The 27,132-nt window shown below is 41.3% G+C and overlaps 1 protein-coding gene across 2 annotated transcripts in view; it reads right to left on the bottom strand.

The window, feature by feature from the left end:
* Positions 1-27,132, bottom strand: part of GRIK2 (glutamate ionotropic receptor kainate type subunit 2) — a 786,155-nt gene that overhangs the window by 456,676 nt on the left and 302,347 nt on the right. For both annotated transcript variants that reach the window (XM_054974427.1, XM_054974423.1), the window contains exons 5-6: positions 23,995-24,048; positions 17,919-18,092 (exon numbers count right to left, since the gene is read on the bottom strand). In XM_054974427.1, coding sequence (XP_054830402.1) covers positions 17,919-18,092; positions 23,995-24,048 — 228 coding nt within the window. The remainder of the gene's footprint in view (positions 1-17,918; positions 18,093-23,994; positions 24,049-27,132) is intronic.

Here is a 27,132-nt window from a genome sequence, read left to right as displayed (position 1 = left end):
ATGGAAAAATATCTAGCGTTGCTATTGCCTCCTGACTAAGCATTTTAGATTGGATCCTAAGTAGAGATGGGCATGAACCACACAAAAAAAAAAAACCGAACCATGAAGTTCGTGGTTCATGGATTTTCACGAACTGGGAACCACACACTGGCACGAACTGGGGCCAGTTTATGAACCAGTTCATGGTTCATGGGGTTTTAATGCCCTTTTTCGGCTGCTTAGCAATGGCAGGGAAAGGGGCATTTTACAGTTTAAAGGGCCCTGTGGCTTGCAAGTGGCAGGGCCTTTAAACCATCAGCTGGCAGGCGGCTAGGGGGGATCCCCCCCTGCTGCCTGCCAGGTAATATTTTAAAGGGACCTGCCGCTTGCAAGCCGCAGGAAAAGTTTATATGGCCATTTCCCTGGGGAAATGGCCATTTAAACTGCCCCTTTACGACTCAAACAAACTACTAGACCAGTTCGTGGAAACAAGCTTCCATGAACCACTGGTTCACGAACCACAAACCGGCCTGGTTCATGTGTTTTTTGGGTCGTAATTTGATTTGTGCCTGTCTCTAATCCTAAGTATCACCAGCAGTAAGAATCTTTGCTACATCCCTCTCTGACTAAAAAAAAAAAAAAAAAAAGATGCTAGAGATCACAGGACCCACAGGGATTAATAGCCACTAAACTATTAATAGCAGCCGGGGGGGGGGGGGCTGCACTGAGGGCAAAAATCACTTTTCAACAACAGAGCTATACCAACAGAAGAGGAGGATTTTGCTGTTTTCTCTCCCCAGTGTAGCCTCCCAATCCACATGGTCATCATGGACCCATAAGGGGCCTGCAACCCTCAAAACCTAGTTTCCAGCGATCAGAAACAATTGCTGGGGGGGAGAGCGAACACAGAAAAGATCAACACCTTCTTCTGACAGACAAATTGATTGTCTGCAAAACTAACTGTTTTAAATAGATGTGAAATTAGTAAATATGATCAAATCAGACCACGGAAGTAAATGGTTTTCTCAGATGAAAGAAAGCAATTTATTTATTGCCCTGGAAGCTTAGAAGGAACATCTAGCACAACAAGCTTTCCCTAAACCCAATGCTTTCAAATTTGTGTTCATTAACAGTTATGGTCATATTATGTCTTCTGCGATGTAAAAACTGACATTAACAAAGCTGGATACATAAGCTACAATAGCTAGCAATTATAAGATGTTCACATTTTTCAAACAAAATTCATAAAATAGACAGCGTAAACTGTCAGTTTGAGTGCCGGACAAAGTATTTTGAACTTTTATCACCATTCTAGAATTCCTTAAATGTTCTTATAAATATTGTTTAAAAACAAAATCTAGAACTGTCTACTGGAGCACAAGATAGCCTGAAAGTGAATCTCTTCAATTTTACAAGGGCAGGACTTTCAACTACAGAAGTGTATGCACTTGTCGTTAGTACTACTTGCTGATGAGATAAAAACATTTTGCTTATGCCCCCAGGCATTCTTTTTCCTAATTCATACACTCCCTGAGCCTTAGCACTCACAAGTTCTGAAGCAACCTGGCTCAGACTCTGACTAAAGTAAAAAGTAGGAGTGAAGAAGAGTCTTTTTAAAAGAGGAATTCTTTCTGCTGTCTCCAGCGAAGACCATTTGGAAGTTAGAGCTTCATCTAGACAGTGGGGTGGGGAGGCGAAATGGAGGAGAGAAATCCTCAAGAGAGATGCTTTCTAAGTTGAACAGTCTTTAATATTCAAGGCAGCCTGTCAGCTTCTGCAGCTCAATGTCCACAGTTTGCCAACACAGTCACTACACTAACAGATTTTCATTCATTGATTTCTAAAGCACTGCTGGGAAAACCCCAAGTATGAAAACTTCCATACAAAGCCAACTCTATGTGATCACTGCTCAAAATCTTTATAAGGACTTTATACGTTTACATATGTGTTAAGGGGAAAAATAGTTCCAAGGCCAAAACTATTAAAAACCAGCTGCATTTTTCTTGATGGCTTATGTCTACTGTTTTTTTTTATACTTTCCCCTTTCTGAAGATCTGACTTGCACTCTGGATACTAAATAAGTAGTGTACAAGAAACAAGGATATGAAATGCATTCTGGGGGGGAAATCTAATCTTGCTATTTACTGAGTACTTGTATATTTCTTCAAGCATATCATTCAAAGAGACAATCACTAAAGCATTTTTTAAAAGGTAAAGAAAAGAGTAAATGCATGCAAAAAATTACAGAAAAATACATATAGAGAAGAAAACCAGTATCATTTCAATTCAAAGGAACACACATTGAATAGCCAGGGTAGCACATGCTAAACCCTTTCAAAATAGTAAGAATATTTAATATTTGATGAGAAAGGGACAGTCTCAATCTATTATCTTACCTTCCTTAAGAACAGCTGACTAGTGGAAGGTGATTCTTTTTTAAAGGACTCTGACATACACAGCCCCAGCTGTTGGATGAGAGAGGGGAACCATGCACACATAACCCATCTGCACATGTGATTCCTTGCATGGATGGGATATATGCATAGCAGCAGATTTTCACACACATCAAACCCCTAGCTAGATCAGAATGTGTAGAAATAAGACAGATGAGGAAAAGGAGGAAGCCTGCTGCTAAAACTCCAGTTAGAAACATACTGGCTGTGATCCAAAGCAGATGCATACATACATATCAGTGTTGATTGGGGATCCTTAACTACTTTTTAAACATCTATAAAACAGCACGGGAGGAATTGTGGTGACAAGTCTATTACTCTTTCTTTAAATCTCCGTTTTCTTTTGTATCTAAAGGCTTTTCCACACATTCAACGTTCCTGATTTTTGTAGCAGTCAGTCCATAAGCACTGAAATCGGATTGTCTGCCCCCCTTTGCATTTTTATCATTGCAGAGATGGTTTCTTTTCTTTCTCAAGTGCCTTAAATAATCAAGATTTTCAAGTGAGGGTACTGTCATCACTGGTGGCATCATTGGTGGCATCACAAGTCCACCACATCCTTTTACTTTTTACACATGCTTATATCACTATATCAATATGAGGTGTTTTTTTAAAAAAGATAGAAACTGAACACATGGGGAAGTCTGCACAGAGAAGCCTAAAAGGAAGTGGATCCCATCACTGATACCTGCTCCCCCCATCAGGATCTAAAATGGAAAGCACAGTCTGGATTGACCCAGAGCCAGGAGGCAGAGGCTGGCACTGGTAGGGCATACTACTGACCTCTGTTGGGATGGAGCACAGAGCAGCAGCAGTGATGTGCTTTTCAAACTGTGTTGCTCTTTTAGGCTCCAGAAGTGGCCACCCCTCTTTCCCAGACCACTAGGGCTTTTGCATATTTTTTTTTAAAAAAATAGTCAATTTCATCTTGATTTATTGCAGTAGGTTCTCTAAATTCCCAGCTTTCATTTGTTTAAAAACGCAAGCCTCTAGCCTCTTCCCTTGCAGAGATATCATTGAAAAGTGAGTTGGAGGTAAGTGTGAGTGGGTGGGACAAACAAAACCAAAGAATGAAGTGGGGGGGGGAATCACTCAAAATTGGCTTCCAGAAGAAGATCAAGATAAAAGTGGTTTCAAAGGAACAGATGACATGGGGCGGCGGGGGGGGGGGGGGATAAACAAAAAAAGCAAAAACTAAAGGCAAAATGTGTACAGAAATTGGAGGATAAACCGAAGCAGTATGGGGCCAGAACTGACCAAAAAACAAATCCAAAAAAGTGTGGAAAACCCCCAACTCAGCAAATTTGTTGATACCTTAACTCCTAGTTCACAAATGAAATTTATACACATGAACCTCAACTTGACAACATTCTGATGAATTCTGTGATGAAAGCACTAGCAGACTTGCCTGCATATGGGAATATGTTTAGAACATAGATAAATATAATATACAGTTTCTTGCCTCTTCCTGTGAATATTTCTAACCCATGAACAGCCATGCAAACTGATTTGGAGAAATTCAAGTGCTTCAGTGATTGTGGCATAAGGAAAAAGTGCCATTACAAGTACGGAAATAACTTCTAGCCAGATGCCCATGTACAATCCAACTTATAACATAATTGCAAGCAGAGGTTTGACAAACAGGGAATGATCTTTCAAATAAATCAAAGTTGATCTTTACAATACATTCCATACAGCCAGAAGTATTTTTTTAGATATATGATTTGAGACTATCAACATGCAAGTAAATTTGATTGAAAAATAGTTCTACACAGTAAATGGAACTTGTATCCTTCTTCTACAAAATTAATAACAATACAACACAAGGCCTTGCATTTATATTTGTAGAAATATGTAAATTTAGACTGTGGTGTGAATATCATATGGCTTAATAGTTCCATTTGCTCTCATATTAATCTTCCATGGTGTGCTGCGCCGCAAGTCATAGCTAAATATGCATAATTAAGATGACCTACCAAGCTCTGCTGCCTAATTAGCATAAAGTTTTCTTTGCTAATTGCTTTTTCTTATCATCTGATATAGCTATCTGATTTCATCTTATGTTGATATGAATAGGATTTTTCCCCTTGTTCCAAATATTAATGCCATTCTTTAATGTTCAGTTTAGCAGCTCAATATGGCTGGTGCAGTGAGGCATTTTGCTGATGGTAAATGCTAAAGTATAAGGTCAATACAGAAGTATTCCCTAGGAAAATTAAGTTTATATTTGATATTTTCCCTATATTGGAGAGAGGAATAAATCATGAGAGAGGCAGTTTTGCTGAACCTAAGCATCCACATTTGCTTGTACTTTATCTATTTTATCATTATTTTTGCTTTTCATTTTGTGCACGTCTAATCCTGTTTTCCAGCTTGAATCTGTTCTGCATTTAATCTGTTCTGCATATAACAATAGAAATGCAGAGCAACACTAAATACAGGCAGGGAAAATGGCAGAGATTTGATAAGTGCCAAGATATTCTTAGGAGAAGTAGTAGTAATTTATGGCTATTCATTGAAACAAGGAATTATTACTAATATTACTATCTCAATAGGGAGCCAGGAACCAATACACACATGAAACAGACTGGTCTGTTTTTTTTTTAAAAAACCCATTAAATCAAACACTTCACTGATACAATAGTTGCATAGACAGAAAGGATGCCAACCTCCAGGTGGAGCCTGAAGATCTCCTAGAATTTAAACTGATCTTTGGATTACAAATGATCAGTTGCCCTGGAGAAAGTGGTCAAGAACTCAAGGAGTTCACAGAGTCAGGGAGGTCTTAGCAAAGGATTACTTGCTCCATATTCAGTAGCTGCCTCCCTTTCTCCTATTAAGTCTTAGCCAGAGTCTCGGGAACAAAGCATCAGGCCTTACCAGACTGTGCCTCAGGTCAGCTGTGCTGAGACTGGCCAAAAAGTTACAAAAGGTAGCAGAGGGCCAAACTGGCCTAGGCACTATTTTCAAATGGATGCTACAAATCAGAGACACCATACAGATGTAAAATATTTTTGTTTATTAAAAAGGTGAATACAATACTAATTTTAGAAAGAGCACAGAAAGAAAAGGTAAAATATCAAAAAAGTGCTAATTAATATAATACCTAAACATACCTGACACGATTTTATGCCTGTCTAACAGAGCTTCTAGCACCAAAGGTTCCAAGTTTTAAGATTTAGCTGTGATTCCAGATGGCCAAGGATAGGGATGCAAGCTGGATCCCAAACCCGGGCCAAAGGCATAACTGAACTAACCATTGTTATCCCATATTCTGTAGCAACATGGGGAGATCTGGTTGACCCATCAGAGCCTGACAATGACATAAGAGGATGATGCTCTACAACTATACCATGTCCATAAATTATTGCACCTGCTTCTTCCTGAGAAGTGAAACTTAATTCAGATAAGCTTCAGTGGATAGAATGCTATCAACTTTGGGTCTCCTATACTTCCAATGTAATGGTTTCAAGTCTCACACTTGGGCAGAAAACAAACCTGGACATAACTAGAGGTGAGCACAAACCGCGAAAAAACCGAACTGTGCAGTTCGTGGTTTGTGGTATTTTCACGAACCAGGAACCACGAACTTCCACGAACTGGGGCAAGTTCACGAACCAGTTCGTGGTTCGTGGGGTTTAAATGCCCCTTTCCAGCTGCTTAGCAGCAGCAGGGGAAAGGGCTTTAAACCCCCAAATCAGCTGCTTGTCGGGGAGATCCCCGACAAGCAGCTGATCATTTAAACAGCGGGGCTGGCCGGGAACTCCCAACCGGCCAGCCAAGCCCCACTCCACCCACAGTTTAAATGGCCATTTCCCCGCTGCTCCAAGTGGTGGGGGAATGGCCATTTAAACTGTGGGTGGGGCTTGGCTGGCCGGCCGAGAGTTCCCGACCAGCTAGCCAAGCCCTGTTGCAGCAGCAGGGAAAGGGGCATTGGTGTTAAAACAAACCAAACAAACCAGCGGACCAGTTCATGGAAGTTCGTGGAAATGAGCTTCCACAAACTGCTGGTTCACAAACCACAAACTGGGCTGGTTTGTGGGTTTTTGGGTTCGTATTCCGGTTCGTGCCAATCTCTAGACATAACTCTGGAAATAAGGTCACTCAAATTAACAAGCATGTCCACGATACATTTCAACTCACGTCAAACAGGACTAAATGTAAAATATAATTGTAGGCCAAAGCAGGCCTGTTTCTTCTCAAATGGCTGCTTTAGAGTGTGGACTCTATGGCAGTATGCCCAACTAAGGTCCCTTCTCTCCCCAAACCCCTCTCTTGTCAAGATCCACTCCCAAATCTCCAAGAATTTCCCAATCCGGAAGAAAATCCCTAACAAAGGTATTTTTGAATGTGGGAAAGAGTGGCTGGCAAAGGCAAGCAAGAAGAAGCAGTGGTGCAGCCAGCCTATCTGCTGTTGCTGGAGGGCACAAAACAAAAGTGCAGGCCCTAGAGAAGAGCAGGGCTTGGGCTTTACCTCCCTGCCTCCTTCCTCCTGTGATTTTAGCAGCCAGTCAATTGATATGCAGTGCCCAGTCACTTCAGCCAGCTTCACATTCTCTGTCTCAAGGCAGGAGAGTGCTTACTCAAATCCTTCCCCCTTCCAAATCTCAATATGGAAGAGTGATTAAATGCTCAAAACACACAGACCATTCTACAGAAGGCAGTTTCAGGCTCCCTTGACAAAAAAAAGAGCATTTAAACTGTGTTGCCCTCTTCCAAGATGGTTGTGCTGATTGCATTGCTAGCATCCTCTTATTATTCCAGGGCTTGAGAGATGTAGAGGAAGTGGAACAGAGGAGACTGGAGGAGCCCAAGAGTCCTCCATGCCCAATTAATGAATTCTGCAGCTGAGGAAAACAAGAAATGGAGCCAAGAAGGTGGAAAAGTTGGGGTTTAAACATAGAAATATAGAGTTGGAAGCTACATCAAGGGTCATCTAGCCCAACCCTTGGCACAATGCAGGAAATTCACAGCTACAACCCCTCCCCGCATTCCCTCAGTGACCCCTGCTCCATTTCCAAAGGAAGGCAAAAGACTTGCAGGATCCCTAGGTAATCTAGCCTGGAGGAAAATTCCTTCCTGACCTCAAAGTGGCAATCACTATTAGCTTGGCATATAAGAAAAAGCCATGAGAGCCTAGCACAGGCTCATTCCTTCCTGGTCTCCCTTTCCTGATCAGCCTAAATTCATATTGAGTCATAGAGTCATCATTGCTGTCTAGCCTCTTCTTATAAACCTCCGAAGAAGGATACCCACCACCTCCCAAGGAAGTCTGCTCCACTGAGGAACCACTCTGTCAGGAAGTTCTTCCTAACATTTAGCTGAAAACTCTTTTGATTTAATTTTCACCCATTGGTTCTGGTATCATATCACCTTTCTTCATAAGATGATCTCCAGATCTCTCACCATCTTTGTTGCCCTCCTTTGGACACATTCTAGCTTGTCAATGCCCTCCTTAAACTGCAGTGCCCATAACCAAATACAATACTCCAAGTGAGGTCTAACCAGAGCAGGGTAAAGCAATACCACCACTTCATGTAATGTCTGGACACTACATATGTGTTGAGACACCCTAAAATCATACTTGACTTTTTTGAAGTACCACACAAACATTGGCTAATTAATCACTCAGACATGCTCTGCGGTAGATTAAATTAATTTCTGTATACTATTGCAGTGGTTGAGAGAATCAGAGACATGAAAAGTATTTAAGTCATTTGTTCATGAGCAAATTAACTTTAAAACCTTAGTTGCTAGCCATGTTTTGGTTCTCTATTAAGCTTTCCTTTCTCTGTAGCAGCAGGTTAGTTGGATCTCGTCCACGCCACAGGAACACTGCTTCTTTGTCACATATGGTTGTGAGAAGAATAATCTAAATCTGGTACGATCTTGATAAAACCTCTGCATTGCTTATAGTAATAAGGAAACAGTTGTTGTGGAGAAAATGTTTAAATGATACTTTGTATAGAACAAATTTAACAACTGTGGGAGAAACAACCATACTTCCCAAATGCTGACAACTATTATGTAGCAACCTAGTCCACGGAAATACTATACTGGGATTGTCTTTGTATTCTGCAGAGTTAATATCATCTGAGCTGAAAGCTCAAGGCCCTCTCTGCTATATTTCTTCTGTGCTTTCCAAAATACCCAAATGTATACATACCCACAAAAGTCATCATAGCTGACATTTCTGAAATACAAATTTAAAGGTACATTATTCATACACTAGATGCAAGAGCTCCATTTTGTTAAATGTTGGTGTTTACTTTTAATGTACCACAAGATAACCTGTGAATCAACACACAGGGGGAAATGTGGGTGGGATATGTGAATATTTTCTGCCATTGCAGAATAATGTTAGAGTAGGAAGCTTCAAAATGGAACCTGTCACAATGGAGACTCAGACAACACCATTTGCATGTAGATATCTGTTGTCTGAGGCTGGTAACATCCAACAAGATTTAATACAAAATACAGCTTAGTGATGCTTCATGCTCTAAACCATCTCTAAAATAGACCTGGGCCGATTCCAGACGGCCCTCCCCATCCCGAAACGTCACGCGTCATCGTGCGGAAAACACGAAATTTCGCGTTTTCCACGTGATGACGCACGACGTTTCGGGATGGGGAGGGCCGTCTGGAATCGGCCCTGGTTCCTTCTTTCTTCTTGTCCACTTATACTATATTTCCCAGTGAAGCAATGATCCAAAATTATTTGATTCCAGGTAATGCTGAATTCAGCAGTTTATTCACATTTTTTTAAATTCATCAAATTATATTTTTATGGTGCTTACCCTGTGGAGACAGGATTTTTAAAAAGAGGCCAGTACTATAGGCAAGGGCTGGGATTCAAACTCTGATGTCACCTCTTCCCATGAAGCAAAGAAGTTAGCATTCTGTTTACAGGTGATATTGCCAGCATATAAGTGAGCTAGGTAACAGCTATAAATTGTTTCCTATCAATTCCTGCCATTTCCATCCCACTGACTCATGTATGTGGGCAGAACAAATTAAAAAGGAAGCAAAGGTCTGACTCTCTAGATGGAATTTCATTCTCTCTGCTACATCCCTGCCTAGTGTCCATAAGTAGCACTCAGAAATCATTGGTAATATATACAGATTTTATGACAGACCACTAGTATTATCACTCTAGGGACCTTCATGCATTCCCTTACTGTGAGGATGATTCAGTATCACTCAGTAGTAGCTGAGCAGACCACAACCGGTTCTCCTTACCCCACAGCCTAGATAGGATATGAAGGAAGGAGCAATTTTCGTCCCCCTTTATTTTATACCTCAGCTGCTTTCTACATGTTCTGAAATCCAAACTAAGAGTGAAGGAAGACATGTTCTGAACATGTCCCAAGAAAGATTCAGAAAGTTTCGCAGAAATAGTCATGGTTCATACTCTATGGCAGGAGACTCCAACTGCCGTGGCCTAGTCTGGACTCGATGAGAGTGAGGACTCCTCTGGAGGAGAGGAGCCTCGTGTAACCAGCCAGGACTCCTCAGGAGAAGAGGAGCTCCATGTAACCAGCCCTCACCTTGACTCAACAGAAGCCGATGATCAGGAACAACAGCTGCTGGCTGATCAGAGTTCACAGCCAGCAGCTGAGGCAGAGGTGCCAGCAGCACCCTCTAGCCACAATACCACAGTGGAAGCTCAGCCAGAGACATCCAACACCACAGGTGTAGCCCAGCCAGGGGCTTCCACCCCCACCAGGTTCACCCACACTCAAAGAGTGCCGCAGACAACAGCAGAAATTGGAACTGCAGGATAGATGGCACAGTGCTCATCTCCTGAGCTGAAGCCAGCTGCTGGTGACCAGTGATGAGTAAAGTCAGGGTGGAGCCCCAGCAGCTGGCTGCAAACCACACCTGGCTATAAAAGCCTGGCTGGAGAAACTGCCAGGTGTGGAAGCAAAGTGTCACCTACCTGCAACTGCTCTGTATTGCTTGTATTGTGCTTGTGCCTACTCCTAGACCTGATGCTATTGCTAACTGACCTTGGACTGGACTTGACCTGGCTTTTGGATTCCGGACACACCCCTGGCATTTACCTTGTGCTCTGACTATGGATTGGACTTGGCTTTTAAATCTTGAACTCCCCCTTGGCTTTGTATTGGCGCTCAGACTTGGGACTATCAGCTTGGGCAGGCCCAGCCCACAACACCAACCTTTTGGAGCCTGATGGCACCTTTGGTATTTTGAAACAGGGTGGTAGCACCATCACAAAATAGTTGTTGCAGGAGGCGGAGCCAAACATACACCTGCACAGTCACACACTAGAAAAAGGGAAATGCGGAATAAAGAATAACAACACACAACCCAAGATACTACTAAAGGGAGAGGGAGAAGGACCCTTTTATTTGGATGAAGGCAGCCAATTACAGGTCCTGCCTTCACAGGTCCTCCACTTCCCTGGAACACATGCTGGGCACCAGGGGATGTGCTGGCAGGCACTATGGCATCCATGGGCACTAGGTTGGGGAATGCTGCTCTATATCATAGCAACGCCCAACAAGGAATGCACACTGGTGGTAGTAGCTGGGGAGATAAGCTTTATATAGCTAAAAGAAATATCTAATCATGCATCCTTCAAAATGCTTCTACTCACTATCACCACCTCTCTCGCACATAAAACGCAAAACATTCATTACTGTGTAGCTGAATAGATGGACTCAGGTGATAGCTCCAAGGAACCAATTAAAGGGGTTAACTGAGCCATGAGACTTCATAAACAAATCCAATCCTTTTCTTTTTTTTATTTTCAGCTATAGCTTGGAGATAAAGTCAGGGAGAACTGCATAAGCTCTGGGATCTTATATAGTGACAAATGACTATATAACCAGTAGTAATAATGAGTCTTTTTTTCCTGGCACAAGGATCTATGCTGAGCTTCCTATTGCCTTCCTACTGCTTTAAACAGCATGGAGTGAGGGAGAGGGGAGAGAGAGAACATGAGATGCACTAGTAATTTAAGCATGTATGTGAAATAAATGGAGATGTTCCCAGTGCTGGCAATAGCTCATTATCTCGCTAGTAGAAGTTTATTTAATTTTTTGGTGAGCAATGCATACAAGTTAACATTATATAAGTACCCCCCTTCCTAAATTTTTTAAAGAAAACTATGTAGCAGATACTAAGGCTGTAACAGATTGATACTTAAAAAGGGGGTTAGAATGATAGCTCTATACATGCATCAGTGTATGAACACACACACACACATGATTTCATCTGTATATAGGTATAACCCATTTTCAAGACCTGTATCTGTTTTGTATCTGGAAACTTAATTTTCCCAAGGTAATATATTCACTGCTTTTGAGATTCAGGTATTTAACTCTTAACTATTTTTATCTTTATGGTTTTACTCTATTGCTTTGTTTTGTCCTCTGTTGGATCCCTGTTGTGTTTTTTTCCTAGACTATTTTAAATTGATGTATTGTCGAAGGCTTTCACGGCCGGAGAACGATGGTTGTTGGGGGTTTTCCGGGCTGTATTGCCGTGGTCTTGGCATTGTAGTTCCTGACGTTTCGCCAGCAGCTGTGGCTGGCATCTTCAGAGGTGTAGCACCAAAAGACCAAAGAGTCTTTTGGTGCTACACCTCTGAAGATGCCAGCCACAGCTGCTGGCGAAACGTCAGGAACTACAATGCCAAGACCACGGCAATACAGCCCGGAAAACCCCCAACAACCAACTATTTTAAATTGGTTTTGTGTTTTCACCTTTTCAGGTAGGTATGCTGAAAAGTAGAATATTTTTATTTATACAAATATGATCAAACTAGTCAATCAGAAAGCTGATAACAAAATATGATAATATTTGAATAAATAAATGGTTACTTACATATCATGTTGGATATCTAACTGCAATGAAAATTACATGGTGAAGGACAACTCCTACATTTCCTGCCACTGTATACTATTTTGTGCATGATATAGCACAAGTGTTTCATAACGGCTATATTACTGATCTTGAGTTCTGATGTATCATATCCTCATTGAACACTACTGATCTTAACGAGTTAGTGTGAAGGAAGAAATGGGACAATCTAATGTACATAGCCCAAAACCTGTGAAAAAGGGCAAAGACATTGACTAAATATTGTTGATGCTAGTAACCATAAATGCTAGTTACAGGCAAGGCAGCAACCTCCATGATTTAATTCTAGATGAAAGGGCTGACCTGGCATGTATCACAGACACCTGGCTGAGGGAGGGAAGAGTTAACCTCTCCCATAGGCCCCATAAACTCGGTACTCAGTGATGCATCAGCAAAGGCTTGGTAAGTGGAAAGAAGGTGTTGCTGTAGTCTACTGGGATTCTATCCCCCTGTGCCCTGTCTAGGACTCTGTTGGTTTTGAAAGTATGTATCTAGTGTCCAGAGTGCAAGACAGGATTGAGATTCTATTGGTGTGCTGCCCAACCTGCTGCCAAACTGTCTCCCTGTCTTTAGCTAGTGAGGATGGTCTCAGAGGTGGTATTGAAAACTCCAAGGCTGGTTGTTTTAGAGACTTCAACATCTATGCCAAGGCTAACCTGTCAGGTAGAAGTAGCTCATGATTTCTTCATCTCTATGACAACCAGGGGCCTGCTTCGGGTAGTAACAGGCCCCACGCACTCCTGATCTGGTGTTCTGCTCTGGGCAGGAAGAAGGTGAACTGAAGGTGTGAGATTGAAGGTGATCCCCTTGTCATGGACAGATCACTACTCAGTGAAGTTTAGACTTACAGGGACACTAAGACTCTGTAGAGGGGGGCGGATCAATTAAGATGATCTGCCTCACAAAGTCTGATAGATCTGACTGGTTATCAGATGGCATTAGGAGAATTTCCTACTGATGTGGTTGGTGCTCCTGTTGATGCTCTGGCTGATCTCTGGAATAAGGAAATGACCTGGGCAAGTGACATGATCACAGCTAGACATCCTCTCTCAGGTCTAATAGACAGGGCAGCCCCTTGATTAACTGATGGGCTGCAGATGAACAAAAGTCAAGGGAGACAACTAGAGCATCAATAGAGAAAGACACAGGACAAATATGACAAGGCATGGACTAGAGCTCATTTTAAAGTCTATTCTATTGCAGTGATAGAGGCAAAGAAAGAACATTTCTCTGCCACCATGGCAGTTGTACAGTGCAGACCTGTGTAACTCTTCCAGGTAATCAAGGGCCTAGTAAGCTCTGGCCTAAAGGAGGTGGACTGTTCTGCAGCCTGCTGCAATCATTTTGTTAAGCACTTTGTTAATAAAATTTCTTGCATCCATTCCAACTTGGACTTTTCATAAGCAATGACAGCAGGATTGGACGGTCCCAGGGTGACAATTTGTCCAATTATATGGAACAAATTTTAGCTTGGATGTAGACAGGATTCTTGGTAGTTTGAGACTTATTGCTTGTCACCCTTGAGATTGTTGTCACTCTTGGCTGCTTAAGTCTGCCTGGGGGATGCTGGAGAAGTGGGTTCAGGAAAGAGTAAATTCCTTCCCTTACCCTCACAGCTTACCTTCCTGGTTTTCCCAGGACATTCTTTTTTCCCCACTGGCCTGGTAAGTAGTTGCAAGGGGCGAAAGGGGCGAGCAGGGGATCCCCCACCATCAAAGGGAACTGGATCCTTAGAAAGGGGTTTGTCACTCCTGCCTTAAGCAGGCAGGGGTGAATCCATTCCTAAAGAAAACTACTCCAGACTCAGGCGAGTGAAATAACTACTGCCTGGTCTCAAATGTAAAATTCTTGAGCAAGGTAATTAAACAAATGGTGGCTGGGTAAGTTTAGAAATTCCTGAATGGAGTTGAATGTTTGGATTTGTTCTAACCTGTATTCAGGCCTGGTTACAGGAATGAAATGGCTTTGATCGCCCAGGTGGATGACCTGTACCAGGAGATGGACAGGGGAAATTCAACCTGTTACTTGTCCTAGACTTCTGGGCAAGTTTTGATTCCATAAATCATGGTATCCTTCTGGGCCCCCTTTTGGGGTTGGGGGTCTAAGAGATACTGTTTTATGGTGGGTTTGGATCTACCTGGAAGTAGGTTTCAGAACATAGTACTGAGGGACTGGTGCTCCACTCTTTGGCCTCTGGCCTACAGGGTCCTGCAAAGTTCTGTCTTGACCCCTATGCTTTTCACCATTTCCATTAAAACCATTTGGAGAGGGCATCCAGTGATTTGGGCTGAGTTGCTACCAATATGTATATGACACTAACTCTCACTTCCCACAGATTCCAAGGAGGCTGTGGAAACCATAACCGGTTCCTGGTTTTGGAAAGGATAAGGGCTAACAAACAAACCAGATCCCCCCAAAATGGAAGTGCTACTGGTGGGGGGAAAGTTTGACCCAGGAAAAGGGGATATTTCCTGTTCCGGGTGGGGTTGCATTTCCCCTAAAGGAACAAGTTCATAGCTTGGGGTGCTACTGGACCCAGGCCTCCTGTTAGATAGAAAGGTGGCAGCAGTGGTCAGTGGTGCCTTTCACCAGCTTTGGCTGGTAAGCCAACTGCAGCTCTTCCTGGGCAGAAAAGATCTCCACTTTAGTGTATGCCTTGATAACATCTTGATTAGACTATTTCAATGTGCTCTATGAGAGGCTGACCTTGAAGAGTGTCTAGAAATTATAGCAGGTACAGAATGCTGCATCCCGAATTCTGACTGGAGTAGAGACCACATCCTTCCAGTCTTGTTCCACCTACACTGGCACCCAGTTTGTTTCCAGGTCCAATTAAAGGTGTTGCAATTGACCCTTAAAGCTCTATATGGCTTGGAGGCAGCATACCTTACAGACTGCCTACTCCTATGTGAACCTACCCATTCACTCCAGTCATCGTTGGAGGCCCTGTTTCAAGCTCTGGCCATTTAAGGCTAGACAGGTGGCAACCTGAGAAAGGGCCTTCTCAGTTGTGGCATCAAAAATTTGGACTTTCCTTCCCAGGGAGATTCGACAGTCTCCCTCTATCATTTATTTTTATTTTATCTATCTCATTTATAGTCTGCCTTTCTCAAGGAGACTCAAGGTGAAAGTACGGACATTCAGCAAACAATACAATAGGTTATAGATTGCATAAATTTGAAAACAAGCAGAAATCTGATACCAGGCTGAAGCAATGCTGAAACAAAACATAAGCTATTTGACATGACATAATAAGCAACATTAACAGACAGTGCATGGTGGTATAGTCTACAATCCCTATCACTTTATCACAGCATCACTTTGAACCAGCCCTATTATCTGTATTAGAAAGCCCACCTGAATAATTCAGTTTTGCACGTTTGTGGGAAGCTGGGAGACTAGGAGCTTTCCTCCTGACCTCTTCAGACAGACTATTCCACAAGATGGAGGCTATTACAGAGAATGCATGTGCATGGGCAGCTGCTGAATTTGCCTGACTGCAGGGTGGCATCTGCAGAGGGTCCTGTTCAGATGAGAGAAGCTGCCATAGCATAGTGTCTTTTTCCAGTGGATGAAACATTTTTGCTTTGTTTGGCATACTCTGTTATTGACCTTTGTCCCTACTTTGGTGTTTTATGTTTATATGATTTTATTTAATTAATTTATATATTATTTTAAATGCTGTTTTAATGTTCAAAGTTTTAATGTTCTGATAGTCATTGTCTTGACGGTCTTATTTGGGTAGAAAGTCAACATAGTTTTTTTTTTAAATCAGTCAGTCAATCACTCCAAAAATCTTTCTCATTTTAAAGAACCTCTCTCTCTCTCTCTCTCTCTCTCTCTCTCTCTCTCAGTGCCTGATTATATGAATGCCCAATTGTATCTTCAGTCTTTGGAAGTTGTGCTCTCCCTGTCTTCTATACTGGACTAGACATGGGCACGAACAGCATTACGTACATAAAAAACCCACAAACAGCCTAATCTGCTGTTCTCAAACAAGCTGTTCATGAGGCCCCATCCTAACCGAACTGGTGGTCGTTAAAAGCCTTGTTCATGCCCTGTCGCAAGCCAGACAGTCAAGCACCTGCTGCAATCAACCCCCTTGGCAACCAGAGGCAAGGAGGGACTGAATTCTGTCTGAACTCCTTCTGGCTTTCCTTCCAGCAGAGAGTCCCATTTTTGCCACTGTGAAGAGAAAATGACTGCCAATGGGGAGACCCATGGATCATGCCTTTCCTGGGGCGTAATCTCTCTGAAACTTGGGGGGTCTTTGGAGGATAGTGAGGACTATGTCCCCTGCAAATTTGGGGGGTATTGGACATTGGGAAGGTCAATTTGTGGGGTGTTTAAGGGGCCCTGCCACTTGCACATGGCAGGAAAGGGTCCTTTAAACTATCAGCTGGCAGGCGGCAGGGGGGAATCCCCTCCTGCCACCTGCCAGCTGATAGTTTAAAGGATCTTTAAAGGGCCAGGTAAGTGGGTTTGAGGGGAGAGGGGGCTAAGTGGGGGAGGGGTTGGGTGAGGGGGTTCTGGCCCCCACGAACAACGAACACATCCGGGAACAGTTCATGCTCGTTCATGTTCATTGTTTGTTGTTCATGGATGGCACCGAACAACAAACAGGGTGTTGGGGTTTTTTTCCCCATTCGTGTCCATGTCTATACTGGACATGAGTCAAACCAGGTTTTCATAAAGACCATATAATTGCACAGCTGCTATACCCTATTCCACAATAAGACCCTCTTTTCTATCCCTCAGTGTAGTACATATGGAAGAGAGATTATACTATTGTTACTGAAAGGCTATCACAAAAAATTGTTTATGGCACTTTGGCTGATAGTAAGGAAATGTCCTCTGTTCACCCCAATTTCAAAAAGGGTTATAACAGGAGTTCTCTAATAGCTAATCAAACTATATTAATTTAATGGTTGAAGATGGTTTAGATCAATGTTTAATAGACTTAAGGTAATTGAACAATAGATGTGTAATGACTGCCCATTGCAATAACTCTGCCATGAAACAGAGTCCCTAGTACATCAAGGAGGTATATTTCCCATACTATTATTAAATAGCTCAGAAATTCTTACAGCCTACAACTTGCCATATTAAATGAAACTGATTGTTTTTTAAAATCCCAGCATCAAAAACCTGGCCATTAAAGGTAGCAACAGAGGCTGAGTTGGTGATTTGCCTGGCAATTAAAACCAAATCCAATGTTTGTCAAGTTACAAAAACCCTAATCACATCTTGTGTGTTTTCTAGGCATACTCAATGATCCAAATGCACATAAACATTTCACAGGGAAACAGAGAGGAATATGGCCCTTCACATTACCCACCAGTGCCACAGTTAGACCCATATTCTGGTACTAAGCCTCTAACTTCCAATATTTCTAGTAGCTATACTTCCACAACAGTGTGCAGGATTCAGGCCACAAACTTTTGTTCAATTCTTAATGCAGTTTGGAACATTATGATTAAATTTAAGTGACTAAGAAAAAAGTGTGCAGTAATGACATGCTACTGAATGGAAGGCTGAAATTCTAAACAATGAAGTGAGGTGTTACATATAAGCTGAACTGTAAATTAGCATTCATACCGTCATAAATCCATCCAGCAAACCTGAATCAGGTTTCGGTGGTGCCTGTAATCTTTCCATGGACCACTTTTCAATGATGGATGCCACCTGGCTATTTTCTATATTTAAAATTCTAAATCCGGTCATGTTCACGCCACTGTATCGGTAGGGCTCGACATCAAGAGCAAAAAGGTCCTGAAGGAAGGAAAAGATAGACATTAGTAAATGCTTTCATACATTCTGAATTCTTATTGCTCTGTTCAAACAGGGACTTTTTTGTTGCTTTATTTTCCAAATGCAGGCATGAGACTTTACAATAATCAAGTGAACTGAACAAGCTCAAAGGTATAAATGTGTAATTAATTGCTAATAATTCCACAACATACATTAAACTAATGTATGTAGCTACTTGATACTTATATGTACTTACAGCCATAACTGAAATAAAGAGCTATTAATATTATACAGTAATGGAAATGTCACCCAAAGATACTGAACCACATCCCTTGCTATTCATTAACATTCTTTGTCTGAATTAGACAGATGTTACTACGTTTTATTTTAATAAACCTGTTTTCTGTGATTCATCAGTTATTCTCAGGTGGGTAGCCATGTTGGTCTGTAGTAGAAGAACAAGATAGACAAAGGGAGCTTTAGTTCTCAAAAGCTCACAACCTGGAAATCTAATGGTCTCTAAAGTGCTACTGGGACCTGAATCTTGCTCATCTGATATTCTATATTACAAAAACTAATTATCACAAGCTAAAACTCTAAACAAAACTTCTAGTTGGTATATTAGTAGTTCTCAGCATCGTGAATGAGAGCTGCAATGCTGTCCATAGTTACAAAGCTGCAAGTTACAGTAAGTGCACTGGAGCATCAAGAACACAGAGCAGTATCCCACTGAGCTGTTGCCCACCTGACTCTGTGACATACTGTTGATACAAAGAAGCTGAGGAAGTCCAACATATCTGTGTGGCACTAAGGCCTGCTAAACCTTTGGCTTGCTATACCAAATGGAATCCACAGGCCATGTGAGGTTTGCCCCCTTTTTGTTTATTACAGTCTGAGGCAGACAATAAAAACAGAAAGTTCAGGGACTCCCTGTTAAACCACCATACCTGTCTGATAGGCTGCATTCACTTCAGTGAGTAACAGGCTTTCTAAGATTGCTCTAGTATGTAATGATCACATTATTTAAACCGGCTTATTTAGTTCTGAAGCCTTGTTTCAATTTACCTTCCTGCCTGGGTGATGGGATAGCTGGCCACTGTGGGGAAACAGTATACTGAAGTAGATGGACTTTTGTTCTTCTTAACTGTTAAAACAAAACAGTGTCTTTTCCACAATCAAAAAGAGTCCAGTAGCACCTTTAAGACTAACCAATTTTATTGTAGCATAAGCTTTCGAGAACCACAGTTCTCTTCGTCAGATGGAGGGCAGAAAGAACCTGGTCAAATATAGAGGAGGAGAGGGGAGGGGAGGAGGAGAGGAGGGATGTAAACAACTCCTTTGATATGGAGATGCAAACAGCATTTTCCACAATGTTAACGTGTTACCTTGTCAGTCAATTGTATAATTGCAACTTGGAGTGTGTAGACTGGAATTAGAAAAATCCATGAAGAATAGACCTATCAGAGGCTTATGCTAATGATCCATATTAAATGAACAGAGTGCAAGGGTAGCCACATGGGTTGTGATGTTTGAGCACACTTCCCAGTAACATGGGATAACACAGTGTGAAAGTGGCTCCTGTGCTACTGACTATGCAGGCATATGAAGAGGATTACCTACAAACAGTGTTTAATCAATGGGACAGAGTCCCTTGCCTGACAAAGCTCTATCACATTCTTTGTTCTGGGAAACACATCCTCCCTCATATGTCCCCAGAACAATGTTCTTTATGCTCTGTAATTTTTTAAAAGTAATAGTTATAGTCCAGACTGTCCTTTTCAGTAGCAATGCTTGGGCTGGGATGACCTGAGTACACTTATCTATTCTCAAGGGAGGGGGGAGAAAAGGAGAGAGAATACAGAGTCATCCTTCCACAGCAGTATGATATGATTAATTGTACATAGTTAATACAAGAACCCAAGCTAATCTCAAAGATAGTTAACATTCCAAATTTCAATTAGGGTTTATAGTATCATTTTTCATAATGTGTCTGGGTCATGTTTTCTTCTGGCTCTTACTGCAGTCTTGGGTGATACCAAGCTGCTCTCCTGTCCTTGTTTTAAGATATTGTTTAGCTCTCTCTCTCTTTCTCTCTCACTCACTCACACTCACAAATATTCTTGGAATATGCCCACACATAATCACTTATACACTGGATTCTTCGTATATTAAGCCATAATCAAAATGGCATGTTAATTCATCGACATATACATATAATTGCCATAACATATAGATTAAATACAAGTCATCCCAACTGTAGCATGTCACAAACAAACAAAACAGAAAAGAACATGGAAAATGTGTCCAATACATCTCAAGAATATTTTAGCCCAACAATTCTGCTGGCACTATCCAATAGACAACGCAAGCCACTGCAAGAGATGGCAAAAAAACCCTGACAGCTAAAGAATGTTAAATAGTTTGGCTAGGTGTAAAAGTACTTGGAAGAATGAAAAATCACAGTACTTCAGTTATCCAAGTCTTTTGCGTTTAAATGAGGGATGATTCCAGACACCTTGGACAATTGCATTAGTAATTATGTAACTTAAACACATTCCTGTTTACTCAAAATTATAATAAATATGCACAACAGTTCAGAGAATTAATGAGCTATTACATTAGGCTCCAAATCAATCATGGGAAAGTACACTTCCAAACAGCACAGCTAAACAGTGTGACTGGAAAATTTATTGGACAAGACTTTCACTGTGTCAGGTAAGAAGTAATTAATAAAGAAGAAGAGCCAAAAGTGATGCAAGTTACATGGCTCCACTGCACACAAAAATCTATCATCTGCTGGCATAACCCAAATTATCCTTAGCTGTCACCAGACCAAGTTTATTCTCAATTCTTCAGGAAAAAAGCACGAAGTCTTCCACTACTAGTTTCCTAATAAGCAAATGAAATATTTCATTGTAGCAGAAGCCCAATAAGGAGCGAGCAATCGGGAATGAGCAAATAGTGAGTTTTGCCTTGGAGAAAGCAGGTGGTAGTTCCAAGTGTGTCACTTGTGCTTGGTTTCCCTCTTTTTCCTGGGTCTGCTGAGTTCTGCTGAGTGAATAAAGACTTGTGTATTGGCTAGTGTGTGTTTTCCCTTCTTTATTCCCCTTTCAACTGTGATTGCTGAGTCACCTGACTTGAGTCGGGAGCAGGGTTTGCAATTGCAGAGCTGTAGAAACTGTATCACACACATAGTAGTGTGCAAACTGAGTTTTGTCTGGGGAGTTTGAGGGGAGTGTGAGAAAGTCTGGTCAACTTCTGATATGGATCCAAGTAACATGGCTGGTGTGACCTGCAATGTCTGTGCCATGTTTCTCTTCTTACCAGAGGTTAATGGTAATTAAACTCGTAGCAAGTATAAGTTCTACTGGATGAGAAGATACAAGGTCCAGCTTATCAGGGAGGGTGAAGAGTTCTTGGAAAAACACACATGAAGCACTTTTGGGAGATAACAGGAGGAAGAAGAGAAGGTATCTCAGGAAAAAGAAGAGCACCAAACACAGAAAGAGGGCAAGTGGAAGAATGTGACCTAGAGGAGCAGGTAAATTAGGAGGCATTCTGATCCTTTACTACTCAGTTTTCAGTTAAAGATTAGGAAGAACTTCCTGACAGAGTGGTCCCTCAGTGGAACAGACATCCACAGGAGGTGTTGGGCTCTCTTTCTTGGAGGTATTTAAGAAGAGGATAGCTGGTCATCTGACAGCTATCATGATTCTCTGACTTGATATGAATGTACACAGATCAAAAGAGGGTATACGTGAAGGGACAAATTGGTGCTTGGCTCTTGTGGCCCTTTCTTATATGTCCAGGGTAATGACGATTGCCACTTTGGGATCAGGAAGGAATTTTCCTCCAGCAGGGATCCTGGAGGTTTTTTTTTTTTTTTTGCCTTTCTCTGGGCATAGAGCAGGGATCACTGAGAAAGGCGGAGGGCTAACTGATTTCCTTTGTTGTGCAGGAGGCTGGATTAGATGATGCCTTGGGACATGTTCAGATCTGTTTCTATGTTACTATGTTTCTAATTAATTGTAGCTCTTTTTCTGGTTTAGTTTATTATTTATTTAATTTTTTTACATATTCCTCTTTATTCCTCCAAGGAGTTCAAATTTCAAAGTTACAGTTTCCAGTCAGTCTGCTTACCTAAACAGTATTAAACTTCATTAATTTCAACATGAGAACCACATCATATGCCCTCCAATCATTTGCTAGGCCTTTCCACTGGCAACACTGAATATCCATTGATATTCTACAGAGGTCTGCTTCAAATAAGCATGTAGCACATACTTGCCAATTACGTACTGCTGTGGCAACTGGGTTATTTTACGATTCACTCTCATTTTCAAGAGCTGATTTTTTTCCAGAAAAAGGATACCTTGGTATTCTGATATATGTGCTTTTCCAACATATTTTCCAACAACACTTGTATGCATGAGAAGAAGTAGCCACTAGTGAATTGGCTCTGCTATGAACAATCATAGACACATTGCTGTCCTTCACAAAATGTTAAGCACAGCTTCATATATGTTCTTATCATGCTAGAAATCCATGATTTTAATGTGTCTTTAAGCAGTTTTTGATAGCACATTATTTCAAGAATATTAACTGAAATAAGCATTGTATGTATACATTTGTATGCATGGGGAGCTCTGTACCTATTAGAATTTGGGGTACACTGTGTGAATATGAAGAGTTGCCCTGGCACTTAAACATAGTATCAAGGACTCTTTAATGACCTCTCTGCTGTTATAACAATTGATAAACCACCATTTTAAACCAGAATCGACAGTTTGTGCCAGGGCCAATTCAGTAAAAATTGTCCCCAAACATAGCATTTTTGCTCTGAGCCAATCTTTTAAAAATCAGCCCATGGTATAACCCGTCACTTCTGGGTCCTGCCAGAAATGATATCATTGCCAGGGGATGCAGACGTGCACTTTGTGTGCGCTCACAGGTCACTTCCCATACATATCTAAAGTCCCCATGATTCCCAATTTTGACTTAGGAAAACATGGTAACCCTGGAATACATCCCATTCTGAGTACACAACAAGAGCTAGATTTCATAGGCCTTTTGTCCTCCATCCAGGGACCCAAAGATTCAACTGGACTAGGCTTCTTCTCCTTTACTTGTGGTTTGGTAAAATGCACTCATTTGGGGGGAAGAAACAAACTCCTTTTTGCACTTTTGGACTCTGAAGCTAACTGCAGTTTGACTGAAAGCTTCCCAAACCAGGACATGTTCAACTACACACTGCATGCAAAGGGGAAAAGCAGCAGGAGGAAGGCAGTATGGCAGCATAGCAAGATGCCATGTTCATGCCAGTCACAACAAAAAATTGTCTAAGGGACAAGCTACACATGACGAATGACACTTGAACAGCAAGTGTATTTCTCCCTGTTCACTTGCCCTCCACTCAATCCACTTGCCGTTCAAGTGTCATTTGTCATGTGTAGCTTGGCCCTAAGATCTGAGTTCAGAACTTCATATGTCTAGACACAACAACCAAAAGAAAATAATTGTTAAAAGGTGGTTTGAGCTTTAGATGTTCCAAAATATGATATTATGGGTAATGTTCTAAATAAACAAACAAAAGCAAACCCAAAAAATGTGGTAGGGGGAAATCCTATACATTCTGGATTACATACTATTTTCTATTTCCACCTCCACAAATGTGCAGTGTTACAAAACCAACCCCATCTCCTGAACAAAACACACCCAGTTTTCCAGAATAATATTTCTGAGCATTAATCAAACCAACTTCAGGACAGAGCTTTCACTGCAATGTATAAAAAGGAAATGGAGAAAACTTCAGTACTTCTATCATTTCTGTTCCTGAGAGGCCACTTTCAGTTTGTTTAGTAAGATAATTAAGAAAGCAAAAGCCTTTTTTGAAGCCAACAGGAAATTCTTATAAGATACTTACCAATGTGGTAAAGATGTAGTGATAGTATTCTGTCATCATTCCCATTGCTAAAGCCTAAAAAAAAAAAAGCAACAAAATTTTAAGGTTACATAACACTGCTTTTAATCACACCTACATGGAAAATGAAAAGCTCCCAGAAGAATGCTACCAGGATAAAACTATAGGTCTGGAATCATACTAAAATTGGGTCAAGCGAATCATTCCTTAGCCGTTAGAGCAGATTACGGGCTATTAAAGGAATTTATGAACCAAATCTGCTGATAGAAAGATTATTAGTAGAGTGTTTAGGGCTGCAAATGTGAAAGAGATGTAGAGTTTTACATATTAATGGGATCACATAGTTGCCAACCAAAAAATCTAAACTGAGGAAGCTTTCATTAATTGTATTTATTATATGTACTCATTAGAAAGGATACCCTAATGAGAAAAATGCAACACTACTTTAAGTGTGCAATATTATTCAATCAAAAAGAGAGGGAAGGAGAAAAGTGCTGGCAACCAGCTTTGAGCACATCAACCAGAAATATATAGCACTAGCTCTGGGTACTGGAACTACATTTCCTAACATTAATGGTGCATATCAAATATCAGGGGAATAATTCAAGGGGTAACTAACAAGTGTTATTCCCCATCTTCCTAAATACCTCATCATCTTTGGTTGTGCCTTTTAGATTTTTCATAGCTATTGCTTGGAGTAGCCAGTAGGGAAGAAACTAATTTTTTTTTAATTTTTATTTTACTAATACTTCACCTCTCTCCCCAATGGGAACCTGAAGTGGCTTACATAATTATCCTATCCTTCATTTTATCCTCACAACAACCCTGTGAGAAAGGTTATGCTGAGTGTATGTGACTGTACCATGATCACCCAGCAAGCTTCCATGGCAAAGTAGGGATTTGAACCTGGTTCTCCCATATCCTAATTAAACACTCGAACCATGACACCACACTGACTTCCTTAGTACAATACATTTCTATGGGATACAAGCCAGATCACCTGGGCACTGCAAAATTTGCAAGAAGGTAATTTCTATTACTTTGTTATTGTGCTAGGACTGAGTTGAAAGACAAGGGCTGTCTGAATTGTGTCAGCTGATTACCAAGCTGCTTTCTCAGGAATCTTTGGTCTAAGGGAGGTCCCAGCAAGGAAGGTCATCTCCCTTGCCTCATCACTGCTTTGAACTAACTTAATTAACCTCTCTAATATGCTGCTCAAGCAGTACTTGATTGTCTTTTGATGAGGGTAAGTCAGGAGGATATCACACACTTCCCCTGCCATATGATGGGTCAGAGAAGCTTGCAACATCCAAATTATTTCACCTCACGGACTCCCAGGAATCTAGTGAAGAGAATCAGAAATGTTTTCACTTCTCCCTCTTCACATTGGAAGCCTTATGACTAGAGATGGGCATGAACAGAAAACAAACAAACATGATGTTCATTGTTTGTTGCCATCCACGAACAACGAACAGCCACGAACATGGCCCTGTTCATGAACATGTTCGTGGTTGGCTGTTCGTGGGGGCCAGCAAGCTCTCCTCCAGCCATCATCTAAGTTTGGTCAAGATCCCTACTGCACCACTCCCAGAAACCTGACCTGAGCAGGCACCAGGAAAGGTACCAATAATAAATAATAGCTTGGCCCAGAGCCTGGCAGCAGCCCTGGAACTTGAAGGGGTAGATCCCTATCCCACCACACACAAAGAAAATTCAAGCTCCAATGCACTCTATCAAAATTCCAACAGCAACTGTCTCTCCACTGTCTGCAAAGTCAGAGCTGGGAGCTTCTCTCCCCCCTGCTCTTTGCTCCCTTGTAACAAATTTGGAGCTCTACACTTGAAAGGAAGACCTGCCTATCAAGCTAAATTGGGCTTAGATTGGGGTTTCCAGGGCAACAGCAGGAGTTCAGACAGAGTTCAGACAATCCCTGCCTAAGTTGCCAAGGGAATTGATTGCATGTGCCAGACTGTCTGGCTTGAAGAACAGCAATGAACGAGGCTTGCAACGACCACCTGTTCATTTAGAATGAACGATGAACAATGAACAACTTGTTCTCGAACAGCAGATTGGGCAGTTCATGGCTTTTTTTAGTTCGTATTGCTGTTCATACCCATCTCTACTTATGACAGGGAATGTGCGGCCAAGGTTTGCCAGCCTCCAGGTGGTGGCTGGAGATCTCCTGGAATTACAGGGATCAGAGAGCAGTTCACCTGGAGAAAATGGCTGCTTTGGAGGGTAGACTTTATGGAATGATACCCGGTTGAGGTTCTTCTCCTCCCCAAACCCCAATTTCTCCAGAATCCACCCCCAAAATCACCAGGAATTTCCTGACTTGGAACTGGCAGCCCTAATGATGATTCAAGGTTCAAACTTCATCTGAAGATGAAGTAAAAGACTATACCAATCTGGCTACTTTCACTCTATGAGAAATTCTTCAATTTTCCAGCCTCACACAAGCAGAAGTAGAACATGCAAGATACAGGACTTCTGGACTCATTCTGGACACTTTTTTTGCTACACCTCTATTCAGCCCAACATTCTTAATTTCTGCATGTGTTGCTGAATGTTATTTTTCATAGAATCGATTGAAAGAAAATGCTTCAAACAAGTTTCAAAAGCATAGGCATTGCATTATTAAACTAATGGGTTCTGTATGCTTCATTTTAATTTAGCAAATCTAAAAATATTCAAGTATGAATGTAAATGCATCTTCAAGTCAGTGTTCTTTTTGAATTTTATAAATGCATCTTCAAGTCAGTGTTCTTTTTGAACATAGACGTTGCTTGGGAATCCATTCTGTGCATCTGGAATATTATGCAGAGCAGAGGCTCTCAATTGTAAGAAAGATGCAAAAGAGATAATTCAGCAAAAGAAAAGTAAAATTTTTATGTATAAAGGGGAAGGAGTGATGATGAGGATTCCAGTTTCTTTTTGTTCCTTTAAAGCACATATTTGGTTTTGCTGACATGGATACACTGTTTACCTACAACCTATGAGGTACATAATAAATAATGCGATTTGATTGATGAACGTACTTATTGTTCAGATTGCTGGGTTTTAAACACTTTGTAGCCAAGTGCTTTAAAACAAAAGGATTATCAAATCAGCCATTTTTGTCACACTTTTAAACTGTGGCAA

The sequence above is a fragment of the Eublepharis macularius genome, chromosome 1 (assembly GCF_028583425.1).
Source record: "Eublepharis macularius isolate TG4126 chromosome 1, MPM_Emac_v1.0, whole genome shotgun sequence".
Taxonomy (NCBI): Eukaryota; Metazoa; Chordata; class Lepidosauria; order Squamata; family Eublepharidae; genus Eublepharis; species Eublepharis macularius.
Note: the sequence above shows the minus strand (reverse complement) of the source record. Positions and strands in the feature narration are given on the sequence as shown.